Source organism: Pongo pygmaeus, chromosome 20, assembly GCF_028885625.2.
Source record: "Pongo pygmaeus isolate AG05252 chromosome 20, NHGRI_mPonPyg2-v2.0_pri, whole genome shotgun sequence".
Lineage (NCBI taxonomy): Eukaryota > Metazoa > Chordata > Mammalia > Primates > Hominidae > Pongo > Pongo pygmaeus.
Window position 1 is genome coordinate 2797782 of NC_072393.2, and position 16593 is coordinate 2814374.

The window sequence follows — 16593 nt, forward strand, 5'->3', positions numbered from 1 at the left end:
AAGCCTCATTAAAGACCCGCACCTGCACCCTCTCGGGAGGACAGTTGCGGCTGCGGAGGGAAAGCGCTGGAAAAAGTGTGGCTGGGTCCATGTTCCACGGACACCCGCCGACCACAGCCACAGCCACAGCCACCGCACAGCCGCGTAGCCACCTCGGCTCCCCAGGACAACCGCAACCACCAACCTCAAAGGCGCCCCACCACGTCCAGCACAGACGCACCCACACCCACCTTAGGTTCCCCCGACCCACTGCCTCTCGGTCCCCGACATCTGCAGGCGCACCCACACCCACCCTCTGTCCCCCACACCAGCAGCCGCACCCAAATGCACTGCCCCTCGGTCCCCCACACCCACAGGCGCACCCACACCCACCATCACCAGCAGGCCCACTCACACCCACCGCCCCTCGGTCCCTCACACCTGCAGGCGCACCTGCACCCACTGCCCCTCAGTTTCGCAATTACCGAGGCCGGAGGCAGTAGCTGCACATGCACCAGCCACACCAGACCCCGAAGCTCACCGCAGCACCCGCGCAGTCCCAGCCAGACAACTGCGCCGGCGAGATCCCTGTCCCGGGGACTTGTGGGAAACGGCGACCTCAAACGGAGGCTGCGCAGACGCTCAAAGCCCCGCCCATCGAGCGCCTCCCGGCATGCAGCGCGCCCGGCTTCTTAAGCCTCGTGCCGTGGGTCTCCCTGGGATTACGGAAGCCGCTATAGCACGGGCAAGGTTCCCTACTTCTGCGAGGACGGCTGCTGTGGTTTTTCCAGGCGACAGAAAAGGGGACTCAGACAGGGCGAGGCGGGAGAATACGGACAGCCTGAACCCCTGCTCTGCGTTGCAGCAGCTTGCGGTCATCTTCTGGGTCTGGGGAGTGGCATCTGTGGCAGGGCCCCCACCCACGATGGACGATGCTCTGTGTATGGAGGTGACTGATGACAGATTCTGGAGGGATGGGGGGCGGCTGTGAGGCTGAAGAGTGGGGGCGATGATATGTGGGTGCGTCCATGTCTCTGGATGTGTTCATCCTTTTGTCCCCGGAACAAATGTTGTGATTTTTGTCAGCCTTTGGGGCTACTCCTGCGTGTCTGGGAGGACTCCCTTGTTGGTGGCGGTCCCTGTGCCTGGAGTGTGGTGACTCCGAAGTGTCAGTGGTCTAGTGCACAGCTGTAGTTTTCTGCGTCTCTGTATTCCTAGTCTGAAATAACCAAAATAGAAAATAGGGCCGGGCGCGGCGGCTCACGCCTGTAATTCCAACACTTTGGGAGGCCGAGGCGGGCGGATCACAAGCATCCTGGCTAACATGGTGAAACCCCGTCTCTACTAAAAATACAAAAATTAGCTGGGCGTGGTGGCGTACGCCTGTAATCCCAGCTACTTAGGAGGCTGAGGCAGGAGAATCGCTTGAAGCGGGGAGGTGGAGGTTGCAGTGAGCCAAGATCTCGCCACTGCACTCCAGCCTGAGTGAAGCAGCAAGACTCTATCTCAAAAAAAAAGAAAAAAAAAAAAGAAAATAGAGGGCAAGGACGCTGGCTCATGCCTGTAATCCCAGCACTTCGGGAGGCCAAGGTGGGTGGATCCCTTTAGCTCAAGAGTTCGAGACCACCCTGGGCAACATGGTGAAACCCTGTCTCTATTTTTTTTTTTTAATAATTAAAAAGAAGACCAGGCATGGTGGCTCATGCCTGTAATCCCAGCACTTTGGGAGGCCGAGCCAGGTGGATCGCTTGAGGTCAGGAGTTCGAGACCAGCCTGGCCAACATGGTGAAACCCTGTCTCTACTAAAAATACAAAATTAGCTGGGCATGGTGGCATACACCTGTAATCCTAGCTACTCAGGAGGCTTAGACAGGAGAATCGCTTGAAGCCGGGAGGTGGAGGTTGCAGTGAGCCAAGATCTCACCACTGCACTCCAGCCTGGGTGAAGCAGCAAGACTCCATCTCAAAAAAAAAAAAAAAAAGACAAAATAGAGGCCAAGCACGCTGGCTCATGCCTGTAATCCCAGCACTTTGGGAGGCCAAGGTGGATGGATCCCTTTAGCTCAGGAGTTTGAGACCACCCTGGGCAACATGGTGAAACCCTGTCTCTATTTTTTTTTTTTTAATGATTAAGAAGACCAGGCAAGGTGGCTCATACCTGTAATCCAAACACTTTGGGAGGCCGAGCCAGGTGGATCGCTTGAGGTCAGGAGTTTGAGACCAGCTTGCCGACATGGCGAAACCCCATCTCTACTAAAGATACAAAAAATTAGCTGGGTGTAGTGGTGCACTCCTGTAATTTCAGCTACTCAGGAGGCTGAGGCAGGAGAATTGCTTGAACCTGGGAATTGGAAGTTGCGGTGAGCAGAGATTGTGCCATTGCACTCCAGCCTGGGCAACAGAGCGAGACTTTGTCTCAAAAATAAGTACATAGGCCGGGTGCAGTGACTCACGCCTGTAATCTCAGCACTTTGGGATGCCGAAGTGGGCAGGTCACTTGAGGTCAGGAGTTTGAGACCAGCCTGGCCAACATGGTGAAACCATGTCTCTACTAAAAATACAAAAATTAGCTGGGTGTGGTGGCGCATGCCTGAAGTCACAGCTACTTGGGAGGCTGAGGCAGGAGAATGGCTTGAACCCAGGAGACAGACGTTGCAGTGAGCCAAGATTGCACCATTGCAGTCCAGCCTAGGCAACAGAGTGAGACACTGTCTCAAAAAAATAAATAAATACAAATACAGAAAAGCTGGGTGTGGTGGTGTGCACCTGTAGTCCCAGTTACTTAGGAGGCTGAGGCAGGAAAATCACTTGAACCCAGGAGGCAGAGCTTGCAGTGAGCCAAGATCATGCCACTGCACTCCAGCCTGGGCAACAGAGTGAGACTCAATATCAAAAAGGAAAAGGGTGGGTGTGGTGGCTCGTGCCTGTAATCCCAGCACTTTTGGAGGCCAAGGCAGGTGGATCACCTGACATCAGGAGCTCAAGACCAGGCTGAGCAATATGGTGAAACCCCGTCTCTACTAAAAATACAAAAAAACTAGCCAGTTGTGGTGGTGCACACCTGTAATCCCAGCTACTCGGGAGGCTGAGGCAGGAGAATCGCTTGAACCTAGGAGATAGAGGTTGCAGTGAGCTGAGATCGTGCCATTGCACTCCAGCCTGGATAACAAGACTGAAAATCGTTTCAAGAAAAAAAATAAAGTGGAGGCTCAGTGGTCACTGCCACCACTCAACATCAACAATGCAATGAATGCATTCTTGGCTGCAACATTAAAACTGTCAGGGTGGAGTGAGGAAACAGGTTACGATTAAAGAACAAGATGCTTACTACAGAAATCATGTAAATATGAGAAGAGTTGGAGATAAAGGGGTTCACAGGAAGAGAGGAGATCACTAAATGCAGTAGCCTGGAATGGCCTGATGAAAACCAGAGGGATGGTGAAATCCAAGGATCTCTGTGTACCTGAATCCTAAAGAGGGGATGGTGGTGGGGATTGCTTGTGGAAAAGTCTGTGGACTGTGCTAAGAGGAAACTAAAGTCAAATGTCATGTTGGCTTTGGGGGCTGTTCTAGACTAGCAGAGCCAGAAGTCAGAAAAATGTATTGCAACGTAGGTCCATAAGGTTACCATGTGTTTGTTTCTGGGTAGTCTATTAGAACTGAGAATAGGCCGAGCGCGGTGGCTCACACCTGTAATCCCAGCACTTTGGGAGTCCAAGGCGAGTGGATCATGAGGTCAGGAGATCGAGACCATCCTGGCTAACACGGTGAAACCCCGTCGCTACTAAAAAAAAATACAAAAAATTAGCCAGGCATGGTGGTGGGCGCCTGTAGTCCCAGCTACTTGGGAGGCTGAGGCAGGAGAATGGTGTGAACCCAGGAGGTGGAGCTTGCAGTGAGCCAAGATCACTTCACTGCACTCCAGCCTGGGCGACAGTGCAGGACTCCATCTCAAAAAAAAAAAAAAAAAAAAGAACTGAGAATAATGCCTTCTTCACTTCTACTTTTCAAAACTCATGTGCCTTCATCTTCTCATGAACATTAACTCAGAACCATAAACAGAAGGGACTCTGGGATATATAGTTTCCAACCTTATTAGGGCTGACAGCACAATCAAGTAGAACAAGCTATACACTAACTTTCATCTTCATGTCAAAAGGTCTTTCTTCTTAATGCAGTTTGTCCAATTTCCATCCAAGATCAAGGACAGTGAACAAGAAAATAGGGCCGGGCGCGGTGGCTCATGCCTGTAATTCAAAATATGACCAGAAACCAGTTGAGAATGATGTCTGTCAAGAGTCTTCTATAAGGACTAATGTATCTGAGTTACACACAAGTGGTATCCACAAGGAACAAACAAATGTGGAAGACACATTTTTTTTTTTTTTGAGATGGAGTCTTGCTCTGTCACCCAGGCTGGAGTGTAGTGGCACGATCTCTGCTCACTGCAAGCTCCGTCTCCCAGGTTCACACCATTCTTCTGCCTCAGCCTCCCGAGTAGCTGGGACTACAGGCGCCCGCCACCACACCCAGCTAATTTTTTTGTATTTTTAGTACAGACAAGGTTTCACTGTGTTAGCCAGGATGGTCTCAATCTCCTGACCTCGTGATCCACCCGCCTCAGCCTCCCAAAGTGCTGGGATTACAGGCATGAGCCACCGTACCCAGCTGGAAGACACATCTTTAAATAATAAAGACTGAAGGACACTGGGCATGGAGACTCATGCCTGTAATCCCAGCACTTTAGGAGGCCAAGGCGAGAGGACTGCTTGAGCCCAGGAGTTCGAGCCTAGCTTGGGCAACATAGCAAGACACTACCTCTATAAGATAAAACTTTTAATTAAAAACAAAATGATTGAAAGGAAAGGCAGAGTGACAGCAAATTCCAGTACCTGCAATAGTGGACTGGAAAAGAAATAACAGTCTCATGATCACACACTGGAAATATAATGGCAAGTGGGAATCAGGCCAGGCACGGTGGCTCACGCTTGTAATCCCAGCACTTTGGGAGGCTAAGGCGGGCAGATCGCCTGATGTCAGGAGTTCGAGACCAGCCTGGCCAACATGGCAAAACCCCCATATCTACTAAAGATACAAAAATTAGCTGGACATGATGGCACGTGTTGTAGTCCCAGCTACTTGGGAGGCTGAGGCAGGTGAATTGCTTGAACCAGGGAGGTGGAGGTTGCTGTGAGCCAAGATGGTGCCTCTGCACTCCAGCCTGGGAAATACAGCAAGACTCCGTCAAAAAAAAAAAAAAAAAAAAAAGGTCAGGCGCTGTGGCTCATGCCTATAATCCCAGCACTTTTGGAGGCCGAGGCGGGCAGATCACCAGGTCAGGAGATCAAGACCATCCTGGCTAACATGGTGAAACCCCGTCTCTACTGAAAAATAGAAAAAATTAGCCAGGCTTGGTGGTGGGCATCTGTATTCCCAGCTACTTGGGAGGCTGAGGCAGGAGAATGGCATGAACCCGGGAGGCGGAGCTTGCAGTGAGCCGAGACTGCACCACTGCACTCCAGCCTGGGCAACAGAGTGAGACTCTGTCTCAAAAAAAAAAAAAAAACCAAGAAAGTAGGAATCAAAAATGTTTCATCTAAACTCACACCAAGTTGTGCATGAAAACAAAAAAAACAATCACCCCAGGTCCAAAAGACATTTCAATGGAAATATGACAAATTTTATATAACTACAATTATTTAAAGTCCTAAATGACAAAATATACATAGTATAGCTGAAAGCGTACAAAACAGGATATTTATTAAATGTTTACATCACAAACATACACTAGAAATTAATACACAAGGAATCACTATTAAGGCTGAGGCATGTAAAGGCAATACCGTATTAATCATAATTAAGAGATTTCTCTCCTACTCTGAGTTTTTAGGTACAAAATAAGTGCTATACCAGGTTTTCCTACATGCTCTACATAAATAAGGTTTCTCACCAGTGTTTTATCGCATTTACAACAAGGTTTTACGGTTGAACACTCTCCCAGGTCCACTGTATTCGTAGATTCACACTCCAGCATGTGTTCTCACATGTGCTTGAAGCGATGCAAGATACCTGAAGGTTTTCCCACACTGCTTGCATTCATACGGTCTCTCTCCAGTGTGCGTTCTCACGTGCACACGAAGGGATGAGGAACAACTGTAGGCTTTCCCACATTCAGTACATTCGTAGGGTTTGACCCCACTGTGTGATCTCACGTGCTTTTGAAAGTACTGAGCATGGCTGAAGGCTTTCCCACATTCATTACATTCGTAGGGTTTCTCTCCGCTGTGGGTTCGCACATGCTCTCGAAGGGAGGAGTGACAGCTGAAGGCTTTCCCACAATGCTTACACTCAAAGGGCTTCTCTCCAGTATGCGTCCTCACGTGGATTCGAAGGGAGGAGGAAAAACTGTAGGCTTTCCCACACTCCTTACATTCATAGGGCTTCACCCCGCTGTGTGTTTTCACATGTCTTCTAAAGTAAGTGGGACATCCGAAGGCCTTCCCACACTGCTTACACACATAGGGCTTCTCTCCGGTGTGCATTCTCACGTGTGCTCGCAGAGAGGAGGGGTACCTGAAGGCTTTGCCGCATTCCTTACATTCATAGGGTTTGTCTCCACTGTGTGTTCTCCCGTGTTCTCGAAGAGACGAGTAACAAGTGAACGCTTTTCCGCAATGTTTACACTGACAGGGTTTCTCTCCAGTGTGCGTCCTCACGTGATCTCTAAAGGAGGAGTAACAGCTGAATGATTTTCCACAATGCTTACATTCATACGGTTTCTCTCCAGTGTGTGTTCTGACATGTTCTCGAAAGTATGAGGGACAGCTGAAGGCTTTCCCACACTCCTTACACTCATAGGGTTTCTCTCCTGTGTGAGTTCTTACGTGCCGTGTAAGGTAGGAGTAATACATAAAGGTCTTCCCACATACTTTACATGCATGGGTTTTCTGCCCATGGTGACTATTCACGTGTCCCCTGAAAGATGAGGGACAAGTGAAAGCTTTTCCACATTTCTTACATTCATAAGACTTTTTACTGCTGAGACTTTTCACGTATGTCGCAGATGCTCTCCTTGAGTCCTGGCAATTACAGGGTTTCTCTACAGTCTGCATTTTCATAGAAGGGCTTTGGCAGGAGAGGCAGCTGCAGGCTTGCCCACATTCCTTACACACTCTCTGTCCGGTGTGAGATCTCTGCCGATTCTCGAAGGCTTTGCCACACTTAGCGCACTCAGAGGGTTTAGCTTCAGTAGGGTAACTCTTGTGCACAAGAAGGTTCGCAGTCTGGCTCAAGGTCTCTCCGCATTGATGACCGTCATTACTTTCACAGAGGCTCCCCAATTGACTTCTGTTCAAAATCAGAAGCAAGCTACTAGTCATGAATGTTTATAAGTGATTAATTTATTAATGGTTTTTAGTGATTATTTTGATTACATATTTGCCAATTTCACTGAATGGGTCTATTTTCAGCACTGTCTGCCTGTTTTCTATGGAGAACAAGCTTAATGCTCTAGCTGAAGGCTCAACTGCAGCCATAAATTTCACGATGTTTCTTTTTTTCTTTTTTTGAGACAGAGTCTCACTCTGTCGCCCAGGCTGGAGTGCAGTGGTGCCATCTCGGCTCACTGCAAGCTCCGCCTCCCGGGTTCACGCCATTCTCCTGCCTCAGCCTCCCGAGTAGCTGGGATTACAGGCGCCCGCCACCACGCCTGGCTAATTTTTTTGTATTTTAGTAGAGACGAGGTTTCACCGTGTTAGCCAGGATGGTCTCGATCTCCTGACCTCATGATCCGCCCAACTTGGCCTCTCAAAGTGCTGGGATTACAGGCGTGAGCCACCACGTCCGGCCTTTTTCTTTTTTTTTTTTTTTTTTGAGACGGAGTTTTGCTCTTGTTGCCCAGGCTGGAGTGCAATGGCATGATCTCAGCTCACCGCAACCTCCACCTCCTGGGTTCAAGTGATATTCCTGCCTCAGCCTCCTGAGTGGCTGGGATTACAGAGGTGCGCCACCACACCTGGCTAATTCTTTATTGTATTTTTTTTTTTTTTGTAGAGATGGGGTTTCTCCATGTTGGTCAGGCTGGTCTTGAACTCCCGACCTCAGGTGATCCACCTGCCTCAGCCTCCCAAAGTGCTGGGATTACAGGCGTGAGCCACCGCGCCCAGCCCACGGTGTTTCTTATAGATGAGGTTTCCTGATATTGTTTCCAACTGTTTCAGACACGTGACATTGACATCACATTTATGAAAATCCTCTCTTAGGAAAAGTCTCGGCCAGGGACGGTGAATCACACCTGTAATCCCAGCACTTTGGGAGGCCAAGACGGGTGGACTGCTTGAGTCCAGGAGTTTGATACCAGCCTGGGCAACATGGTGAAACTCCGCCTCTACAAAAACACAAAAATTAGCTAGGTGCGGTGGTGTGTGCCTATGGTCCCAGCTACTTGGGAGGATAAGGTGGGAGGATTGCTTGAGCCCAGGAGGCAAAGGTTGCAGTGAGCCAAGATCCGTGCCACTGCACTTCAGCCTGGTTGACAGAGTGAGACCCCATCTCAAAAATAAATAAATAAATATAATAGAAATAAAATAAAATAAATAAAATTATTAAAATATATTTTTAAAAAGAGAAAATAAAGAAAAAGAAAAAAATGTCTTTGTGAATCTGCAATTGTGTAGCTGGTTCATACTTTTTTTTTTGAGATGGAGCTTTGCTCTTGTTGCCCAGGCTGGAGTGCAATGGTGCAATCTCGGCTCACCGCAACCTCCACCTCCCAGGTTCAAGCGAATTCTCCTGCCTCAGCCTCCTGAGTAGCTGGGATTACAGGCATGAGCCACCACGCCCAGCTAATGTTTTGTATTTTTAGCAGAGACGGGGTTTCTCCATGTTGGCCAGGCTGGTTTTGAACTACTGACCTCAGGTGATCCGCCCGCCTCGGCCTCCCAAAGTGCTGGGATTACAGGCGTGAGCCCCTGCGCCCGGCCGATACTTTTCTTTGAATTGAAAGTTAGTTTTAGACGCTCTGCAGAGAGGCCCATCCCTCTGGTTGAGCGCCACTCACCTCAAGTGCCTCTCTGGGATTTGGCGCTGATCTCCAATGTTATCAAATCTCCAATTTTCTCCAAAAATAGACCAGGAATCACTTCTTGTGAACTTGACAATTTCTTCATCATTGGATATTCCATTCCCAAAAACGTCCCTCTGAGAACTTGATCCACTGGTTCTGACATAAATGCAACAATCTGCAACAATCAATTACACAATTTCTTAGGGGAAATATGTTAGGATAAAGGAAATAAAATAGACCACATACGGATTTCTTTTCACATAGTAATCCAAAAATGTACCGTTTATAAGGAAGAATAGACATGCTATCAAAGTGAAACTCTGAGGACCTCATCTACTTGAGAATTTGGCAATAATAAAAAACAGATGAGCCGGGTGCTGTGGCTCATGCCTGTAATCCCAAAGCACTGCAGGGCCAATGTAGGAGAACTGCTTGAGCCCAGGAGTTCAAGACAAGCCTGGGCAACACAGGAAAATAAGGAGACCTCATCTCTGAACAACAATAAAAAATTTAAATTAGCCAGGCGTGGTGGTGTGTGCCTATAATCCCAGCTCCTTGGGAGGCCAAGGAGGGAGGATCACTTGAGCCCAGGAAGTCTAAGCTGCAGTAGGCCATGATCGCACCACGGCACTGCAGCCTGTGTGACAGAGTGAGACCCTGTCTCGAAAACAGAATAGTGCTGGGTGCAGTGACTCACGCCTGTAATCCCGGCACTTTGGGAGGCCAAGACAGGTGGATCACCTGAGGTCAGGAGTTCGAAACCAGCCTGACCAACACAGTTAAACCCCATCTCTACTAAAAATACAAAAAATTAGCTGGGCATAGTGGCACGTGCCTGTAATCCCAGCTACTCGGGAGGCTGAGGCAGAAGAATCACTTGTAGCTGGGAGGTGGGGGTTGCAGTGAGCCGAGATTGCGCCATTGCACTCCAGCCTGGGCAATGGGCAATAAGAGTGAAACTGTGTCTCAAAAAAAAAAAAAAAAAAAAAGAAGAAGAGATAAACGTGGCAACCCATTTACTAAGAAATAGAATAGTTCCAAACAGATGGAGACTGATGTTAAGTAAAATATTATCAGAAAAGCAAAGTACAAAGTTGGTGGGCAAAATGCACATGCACAAATGCTCCTTGTATACGAGGAAATACAGAGGCTTTCCCCTGCGAAGGAGGACAGTGCAGGAGGGTGGAGGAAAAACCAAACAGGGCAGCTGAGAGAGGACACACCTCCTCCTTCTCAGAGCAGGGTTTGTGTTTCTTTTTGTTTTGTTTTTTGAGACAGAGTCTCACTCTATCACCAAGGCTGGAGTGCAGTGGCACTGTGTTGGCTCACTGCAACCTCCGTCTCCTGGGTTCAAGCAATTCTCCTGCCTCAGCCTCCCGAGTAGCTGGGATTACAGGCACCTGCCACCACGCCCGACTAGTTTTTATATTTTTAGTACAGAGGGGGTTTCACCATGTTGGCCAGGCTGGTCTTGAACTCCTGACCTTAGGTGATCCGCCTGCCTAGGCCTTCCAAAGTGCTGGGATTACAGGCGTGAGCTACTGCGTGCAGCCAAGGGTTTGTGTTTCTAACCCTCACTGCCAAACAGAAACTTCTTATCCAGAACCCACTCCGGCCAAGGGCTGCTGCTCTCCTGGTGCTCACAGGCTCAGGGCCCTTACAGGAGTCCTTCCTCCACTGTGCCCGGCTGCCCTCAGGTGTGAGCGCCGCCCGCTCCTGGAGAATCACATGATGAGGAAGGATTGTGAAGGGCAACAAATGTTCCCCTGAGACAGGCCAACACTTGGACCTCCAGGACCACCGGTGATGACTGAGTGTGAGTTTTCACTGCAGCAAAACTACCACGTCAAACGTGGATTACTCACAGTGTAACTTTGATTTACTTTATCACAGTGTATTTTGATTTTCAAAGTACAGTTACTCTGTGCGGTGAACCACAAAGCTGCTTTCGTTGCCCCAACGTGACACAGAATACTCTGCTCATACTTATAAAATGTGGGCAGCCAAAGACGGGTGATCAAGGAAACCTATATCAATAATACACAAAACTTTGTTTTCATGGAGAAGCGTTTTGACTCCCATGTTCCATGGGTGTTGGGATCACGTCTATCTCTTTTCCAACATATTTCAATTTTTGAGCTCAAATAAAAAGGAAAACAAGCTATCTTAGGCCGGGCACGGTGGCTCACACCTGTACAATCCCAGCACTTTGGGAGGCCGAGGCGGGAGGATCACGAGGTCAGGAAATGGAGACCATCCTGGCTAACACGGTGAAACCCCGTCTCTACTAAAAGTACAAAAAATTAGCCGGGCGTGGTGGCAGGCGCCTGTAGTCCCAGCTACTCGGGAGGCTGAGGCAGGAGAATGGCGTGAACCCGGGAGGCGGAGCTTGCCATGAGCCGAGATCCTGCCACTGCACTCCAGCTTGGGCGACAGAGCGAGACTCCGTCTCAAAAAAAGAAAAAAAAAAAAAAAAAGAAGAACAAGGTCTCTTTGCTCTCCAGGACACAGTGAGGGAACGATGCCATCCTTACCCAAGGAGGCCAGGTTCCTGCAGGTCTCCAGCATCACATCTCTGTAGAGGCTCCTCTGAGCATGATCCAGCAACGCCCACTCTTCTGGGGTGAAGTTCACAGCCACTTCCTCAAAGACCACGGAGTCCTAAAACATTCCACACATCCCACTTCAGCAAAGGCACTGCCTCCCCCATGTGCGCAGGAAGAGGGGTGAGGCTGACAGCCTGGGGAACTGAGCCACACAGAGCTTATGTTCTTGTGAGACGTGACAAACAATAGGAAAGTGCGGTACACTCAATGCCGTGAGTACCTTCCCAACAGGAAGCAAAGCACAATGATGGCCTCTGCGGGAGACTTACAAAGAATTACTGAGGAACGGCAGGTCTGAGGGCGGGGAAACACTGAAAAATCTGAAAACATCATTAAGCTAAGGCTGGTGGCTCATGCCTGCAATCCAGTACTTTGAGAGGCTCAGGTGGGAGGATTGCTTAGGGCCAGGAGTTGGAGACCAGCCTGGGCTACATAGCGAGATCCCGTCTCTACAAAAAAAAAATACAATAAATTAACCAGCCACGGTGGTACACACCTGTAGTCCCGGCTACTTAGGAGGGTGAGGAGGGACGATCGCTTGAGCTCAGGGGTTCAAGTCTGCAGTGAACTATGACTGTGCCACTGCACTCCTGTCTGGGCAACAGAGTGAGACCCAATCTCAAAAAAATAAAATCAATCAATCATTCAGGTAACATGGAAATTGACAAGACTTGCTCAAATTTTATTATTTCTTATTCAGCTATAATATCAGCACTTTGGGAGGCCAAGGTGAGAAGATCGCTTGAGGCCAGGAGTTCAAGATGAGCCTGGGTGACAGAGCAAAGACCCTGTCTCTTAAAAAAAAAAAAAAATTAAATTAAATTTTAAAAATACAACTATGAAGAAAAGCAAGATTATTTCCTTATAATTTAGGATATTGGCCAGGTGTGGTGGCTCACGCCTGTAGTTCCAACACTTTGGGAGGCCGAGACAGGCAGATCACTTGAGCTCAGGAGTTCGAGATCAGCCTGGACAACACAGTGAAACCCTGTCTCTACCAAAAAAAAAAAAAAAAAAAACTAAAAGAATTTAGGATAGGCCGGGCGCGGTGGCTCACGCCTATAATCCTAGCACTTTGGGAGGCTGAGGCGGGCGGATCACGAGGTTAAGAGATCGAGACCATCCTGGCCAACATGGTAAAACCTCATCTCTACTAAAAATACAAAAATTAGCTGGGCGTGGTGGCATGCGCCTGTAGTCTCAGCCACTCAGGAGGCTGAGGCAGGAGAATCACTTGAACCCAGGAGGCAGAGGTTGCAGTGAGCCAAGATGGCGCCATTGCACTCCAGTCTAGCAACAGAGTGAGACTCCATCTCAAAAAAGAAAAAAAAAAAAAAAAAAAGAATGTAGGATACTGGCCTGATCTGGAGGAAGAAGCCTACCATTACATATCATTTCAAATTGGATGCCAAGGCTTCTTCAAAGACATGGCCTGGCTGTCGTTACACACTGTTCACTTTAGGATGTTTCCGTTGACTCTGTAATTGTCTTACAAAAGTTCTACATGAGTTCTATTTTATAATAAAATGCTATCAGCAGCTGGGCTTGGTGGCTCAGGCCTATACTCCCAGCACTTTGGGAGACTGAGGTGGGAGGACTATTTGAGCCCAGAAGCTTGGGACCACCCTGGGCAATATAGTGAAACCCTGTCTCTACAAAAAATACAAAAATTAGCCAGGCATGGTGGTGCACACCTGGAGTCCCAGCTATTTGGGAGGCTGAGGCAGGACAATCTCTTGAGCCCAGGAGGCGGAGGCTGCAGTGAGCCGAGATCACGCCACTGCACTCCAGCCTGGGCGACAGAGCAAGACTCTGTCTCAAAAAAAGAATCAGTTGGGTGCAGTGAGGCATGCCTGTAGTCCCAGCTACTCAGGAGGCTGAGGCAGGAGGCCTGCTTGAGTCTAGAAGGTCGAAGATGCAGTGAGTCATGATCGCACCACTGCCCTCCAGCCTGGGCAACAGAGTGAGACCTGACTAAAAGAAAGAAAGAAAAGAAAAACTTTTTTTAGCAAACTCTTTTTTTTTTTTTTTTTTGAGATAGAGTCTCACTCTGTCGCCCAGGCTGGAGTGCAGTGGTGCGATCATGGCTCACTGCAACCTCTGCCTCCCAAGGTCAAGCAATTCTCCCTGCCTCAGCCTCCCGAGTAGCTGGGATTACAGGCACACACTACCATGCCCGGCTAATTTTTGTATTTTTTAGTAGAGACGGGATTTCACCATGTTGGCCAGGCTGGTCTTGAACTCCTGACCTCAGGTGATCTGCCTGCCTCGGCCTCCCAAAGTGCTGGGAGTACAGGCGTGAGCCACCGCGCCTGGCCAATTTTTGTATTTTTATTAGAGACAGGGTTTCACTGTGTTGGCCAGGCTGGTCTCGAACTCCTGACCTCATGATCTGCCTGCCTCAGCCTCCCAAAGTGCTGGGAGTACAGGCCTGAGCCACTGCGCCCGGCTAATTTTTTGTATTTTTTAGTAGAGACGGGGTTTCACCGTGTTGGCCAGGCTGGTCTCGAACTCCTGACCTCGTGATCTGCCTGCCTCAGCCTCCCAAAGTGCTGGGAGTACAGGCGTGAGCCACCGCGCCCGGCCCAGCCAACTCTTCAGATGCTGCATACTTGACGGTCACAGAGCTCTCCCCCTGCAGCTGTCTCCCTGTGGCTATGGCATTAGTCCCGAAACTCAATCATCAACTGTCCCCATGCCCCTGTTGCTTATACCCCCACCCCACTGCAATAGAACCCCACGCCTCTGGCATTACTCTCCTGCCTCTAATCCAACTAACCCTTCTCCCGAGTGCAACATCCCCCTCTCCCCCTCCCCCAATACCTCGCAATAATCCTTTTTCATCAAAGTTTCCTTACTACGTTTGGGTTGACACAGGCTTGACCACATGTTCGCAACGTCCCGTTTCTTCCCCAAACTTTACTCAGCCTTCTGTCCTCTCCGCAGGCCCCTGAACTTTGAGTGGCCCCCCCCGAGTCTGAGCAAGCAATAAGTGTGGAGTCCCCCGTCACCTCCCCTGAGCTAGCTGACCACGAGGAGGTACATTTACTGTCAACCCCCTTTCTGCTTGTCCCCTAAAATGTTCCTCCAAACCTTTTCTTGTGTATGAAAGTAAAGTCTTTTCCTGGTTGATATGGAGACCTGGCAGGTTTCTGAGGCTGGGGCTTATCCCTATTTTTCTCTCTCCTTCTCTAGCCAGGTTTATTTATTTATTTATTTTTTTTTTTGGTTTTTGTTTTTGAGACGGAGTCTTGCTCTGTCGCCAGGCTGGAGTGCAGTGGCGCCATCTCGGCTCACTGCAAGCTCCACCTCCCGGGTTCATGCCATTCTCCTGCCTCAGCCTCCCTAGTAGCTGGGACTACAGGCGCCCACCACCACGCCCGGCTAATTTTTGTATTTTTAGTAGAGACGGGGTTTCGCCATGTTGGCCAGGCTGGTCTGGAACTCCTGACCTCAGGTGATCCGCCCGCCTCGGCCTCCCAAAGTGCTGGGATGACAGGCGTCAGCCACCGCGCCCGGCCCAGGATTTTATTATTTGACAGGCTCCAGGACAGGGCACCACTTCCTCCTTGGCAGACCTTCCCAAACTGACCACCAAGCCCCTGACGGCTCCTGCCCTCTCCTCCAAGTCTCCCCGATCCCCTGACTGCCTCTACTGTTCCCCAACACATCCCTCGAGCCCGACTCCCTTTACTGTCCCCCCAAACTGCCCTCAAGCCCCTGACCGCCTCTACTGCTCCCTTAAAGTACCCCTGAGCCCCTGACTGCTTCTGCTGTCCCCTCGAGCTGCCCCCAAACTCCCGACTGCAGCTACTGTCCCCCTAAACTGCCTTCGCGCCCCTGCTCACCTGTCCCCCAAAACTGCCCCTTCAAACCCATGACCGCCTCTACGGCCCCCCCCAAACTGTCCCCGAGTTCCTGACTGCTGCTATTGGCCCCCTAATCTGCCCTTGAGCCTGACTCCCTTCCACTGAACCCCCAAACTGCCGCCGAGCCCCTGACCATGTCTGTTCCCGCAAACTGCCCCTCCCCTCCTCCACTGTCCCAAAACTGCCCTTGAGTCCCTGACCGCCTCTACTGTCCCCGCAAACTGCCCCTGTGCCTCTTAAACCTCTACTGTCCACTTAAATTGCCCCAAGCCCCTGACCACCTCTGCTGTCCCCACAAGCTCTCCCCAAACTCCTGACCTCTACTGTCCCCAGAAACTACCCCTCGAGCCCCTGACCGCTTTTGCTGTCTCCCCAGGCTGCCCCCAGCCCTACCGCTTGGCCGCTGTGACCACGTCCCCGGGGCCCAGGCGCTCGTCCTGCGCCGCCCCGCGCGTCCCTCAGCTTTCTCCGGCTGCGAACTCGGGCGGACGCCGGTTCCTGCCGCCCCACCTCGCCCCGGGCCCAGGCGCGGCTCCCGCCCCGCACTCACCATGTCTCGCCCGCTCCTGGGCTCTCCAGGGTTAGCGCCCCGCGGTCCAGCGACCGGCGCAGGTGAGCACGAAAGGACACCTGGGCCGCTCGGGGTAGGCGGGGAAGCGCGCACGGCAGAGGGGAACGCGGCTTACCGTCCTCGGGGTCTGATTGGACAGATCTCGGGAAGTCGAGACTCTGACTGGACAGTGCTGTTGACTCCGCACCTCTGATTGGAGAATTCCCCAGTCCGTCCCCCTAGCGCCCTTGATTGGGCAGGGCTCCACTTCGGCTTAACGTCTCTGATTGGACAGTTCTCTGGGCCCCGCCCCTGCCTGTCCTGATTGGATAATTCTCTCCTGAGTGACGGGCTCGTCGAGAACACGCGTGGCTGACCCTCCAGCCGTGCACCCGCGGATCTGGGAGAGCTCACTCCAGTCCAGGGAGGGCGCGGCGTCCTCCTCCCTGACTGCACGGGAACTCCAGACTCAGTTTCCCCTCGGAGCGGCCCCACGTGCGGGGAGGAGAGGAAGGGCGCGGAGTC

The 16593-nt window shown here is 50.6% G+C and overlaps 1 protein-coding gene across 2 annotated transcripts in view; it reads right to left on the reverse strand.

The window, feature by feature from the left end:
• The window catches only part of ZNF77 (zinc finger protein 77), a 26248-nt gene extending 10048 nt beyond the window's left edge, over positions 1-16200 (reverse strand). Inside the window, exons 1-4 of one of the 2 annotated variants that reach the window (XM_054466102.2) lie at positions 16069-16200; positions 11578-11704; positions 9038-9218; positions 5930-7326 (exon numbers count right to left, since the gene is read on the reverse strand). In XM_054466102.2, the coding sequence (XP_054322077.2) occupies positions 6000-7326; positions 9038-9218; positions 11578-11704; positions 16069-16071 (1638 nt within the window). In that variant the 5' untranslated portion in view covers positions 16072-16200 and the 3' untranslated portion in view covers positions 5930-5999. The remainder of the gene's footprint in view (positions 1-5929; positions 7327-9037; positions 9219-11577; positions 11705-16068) is intronic. The other variant, XM_063658315.1, reaches the window with a different exon arrangement.
• Positions 16201-16593: the final 393 nt, after the last annotated feature.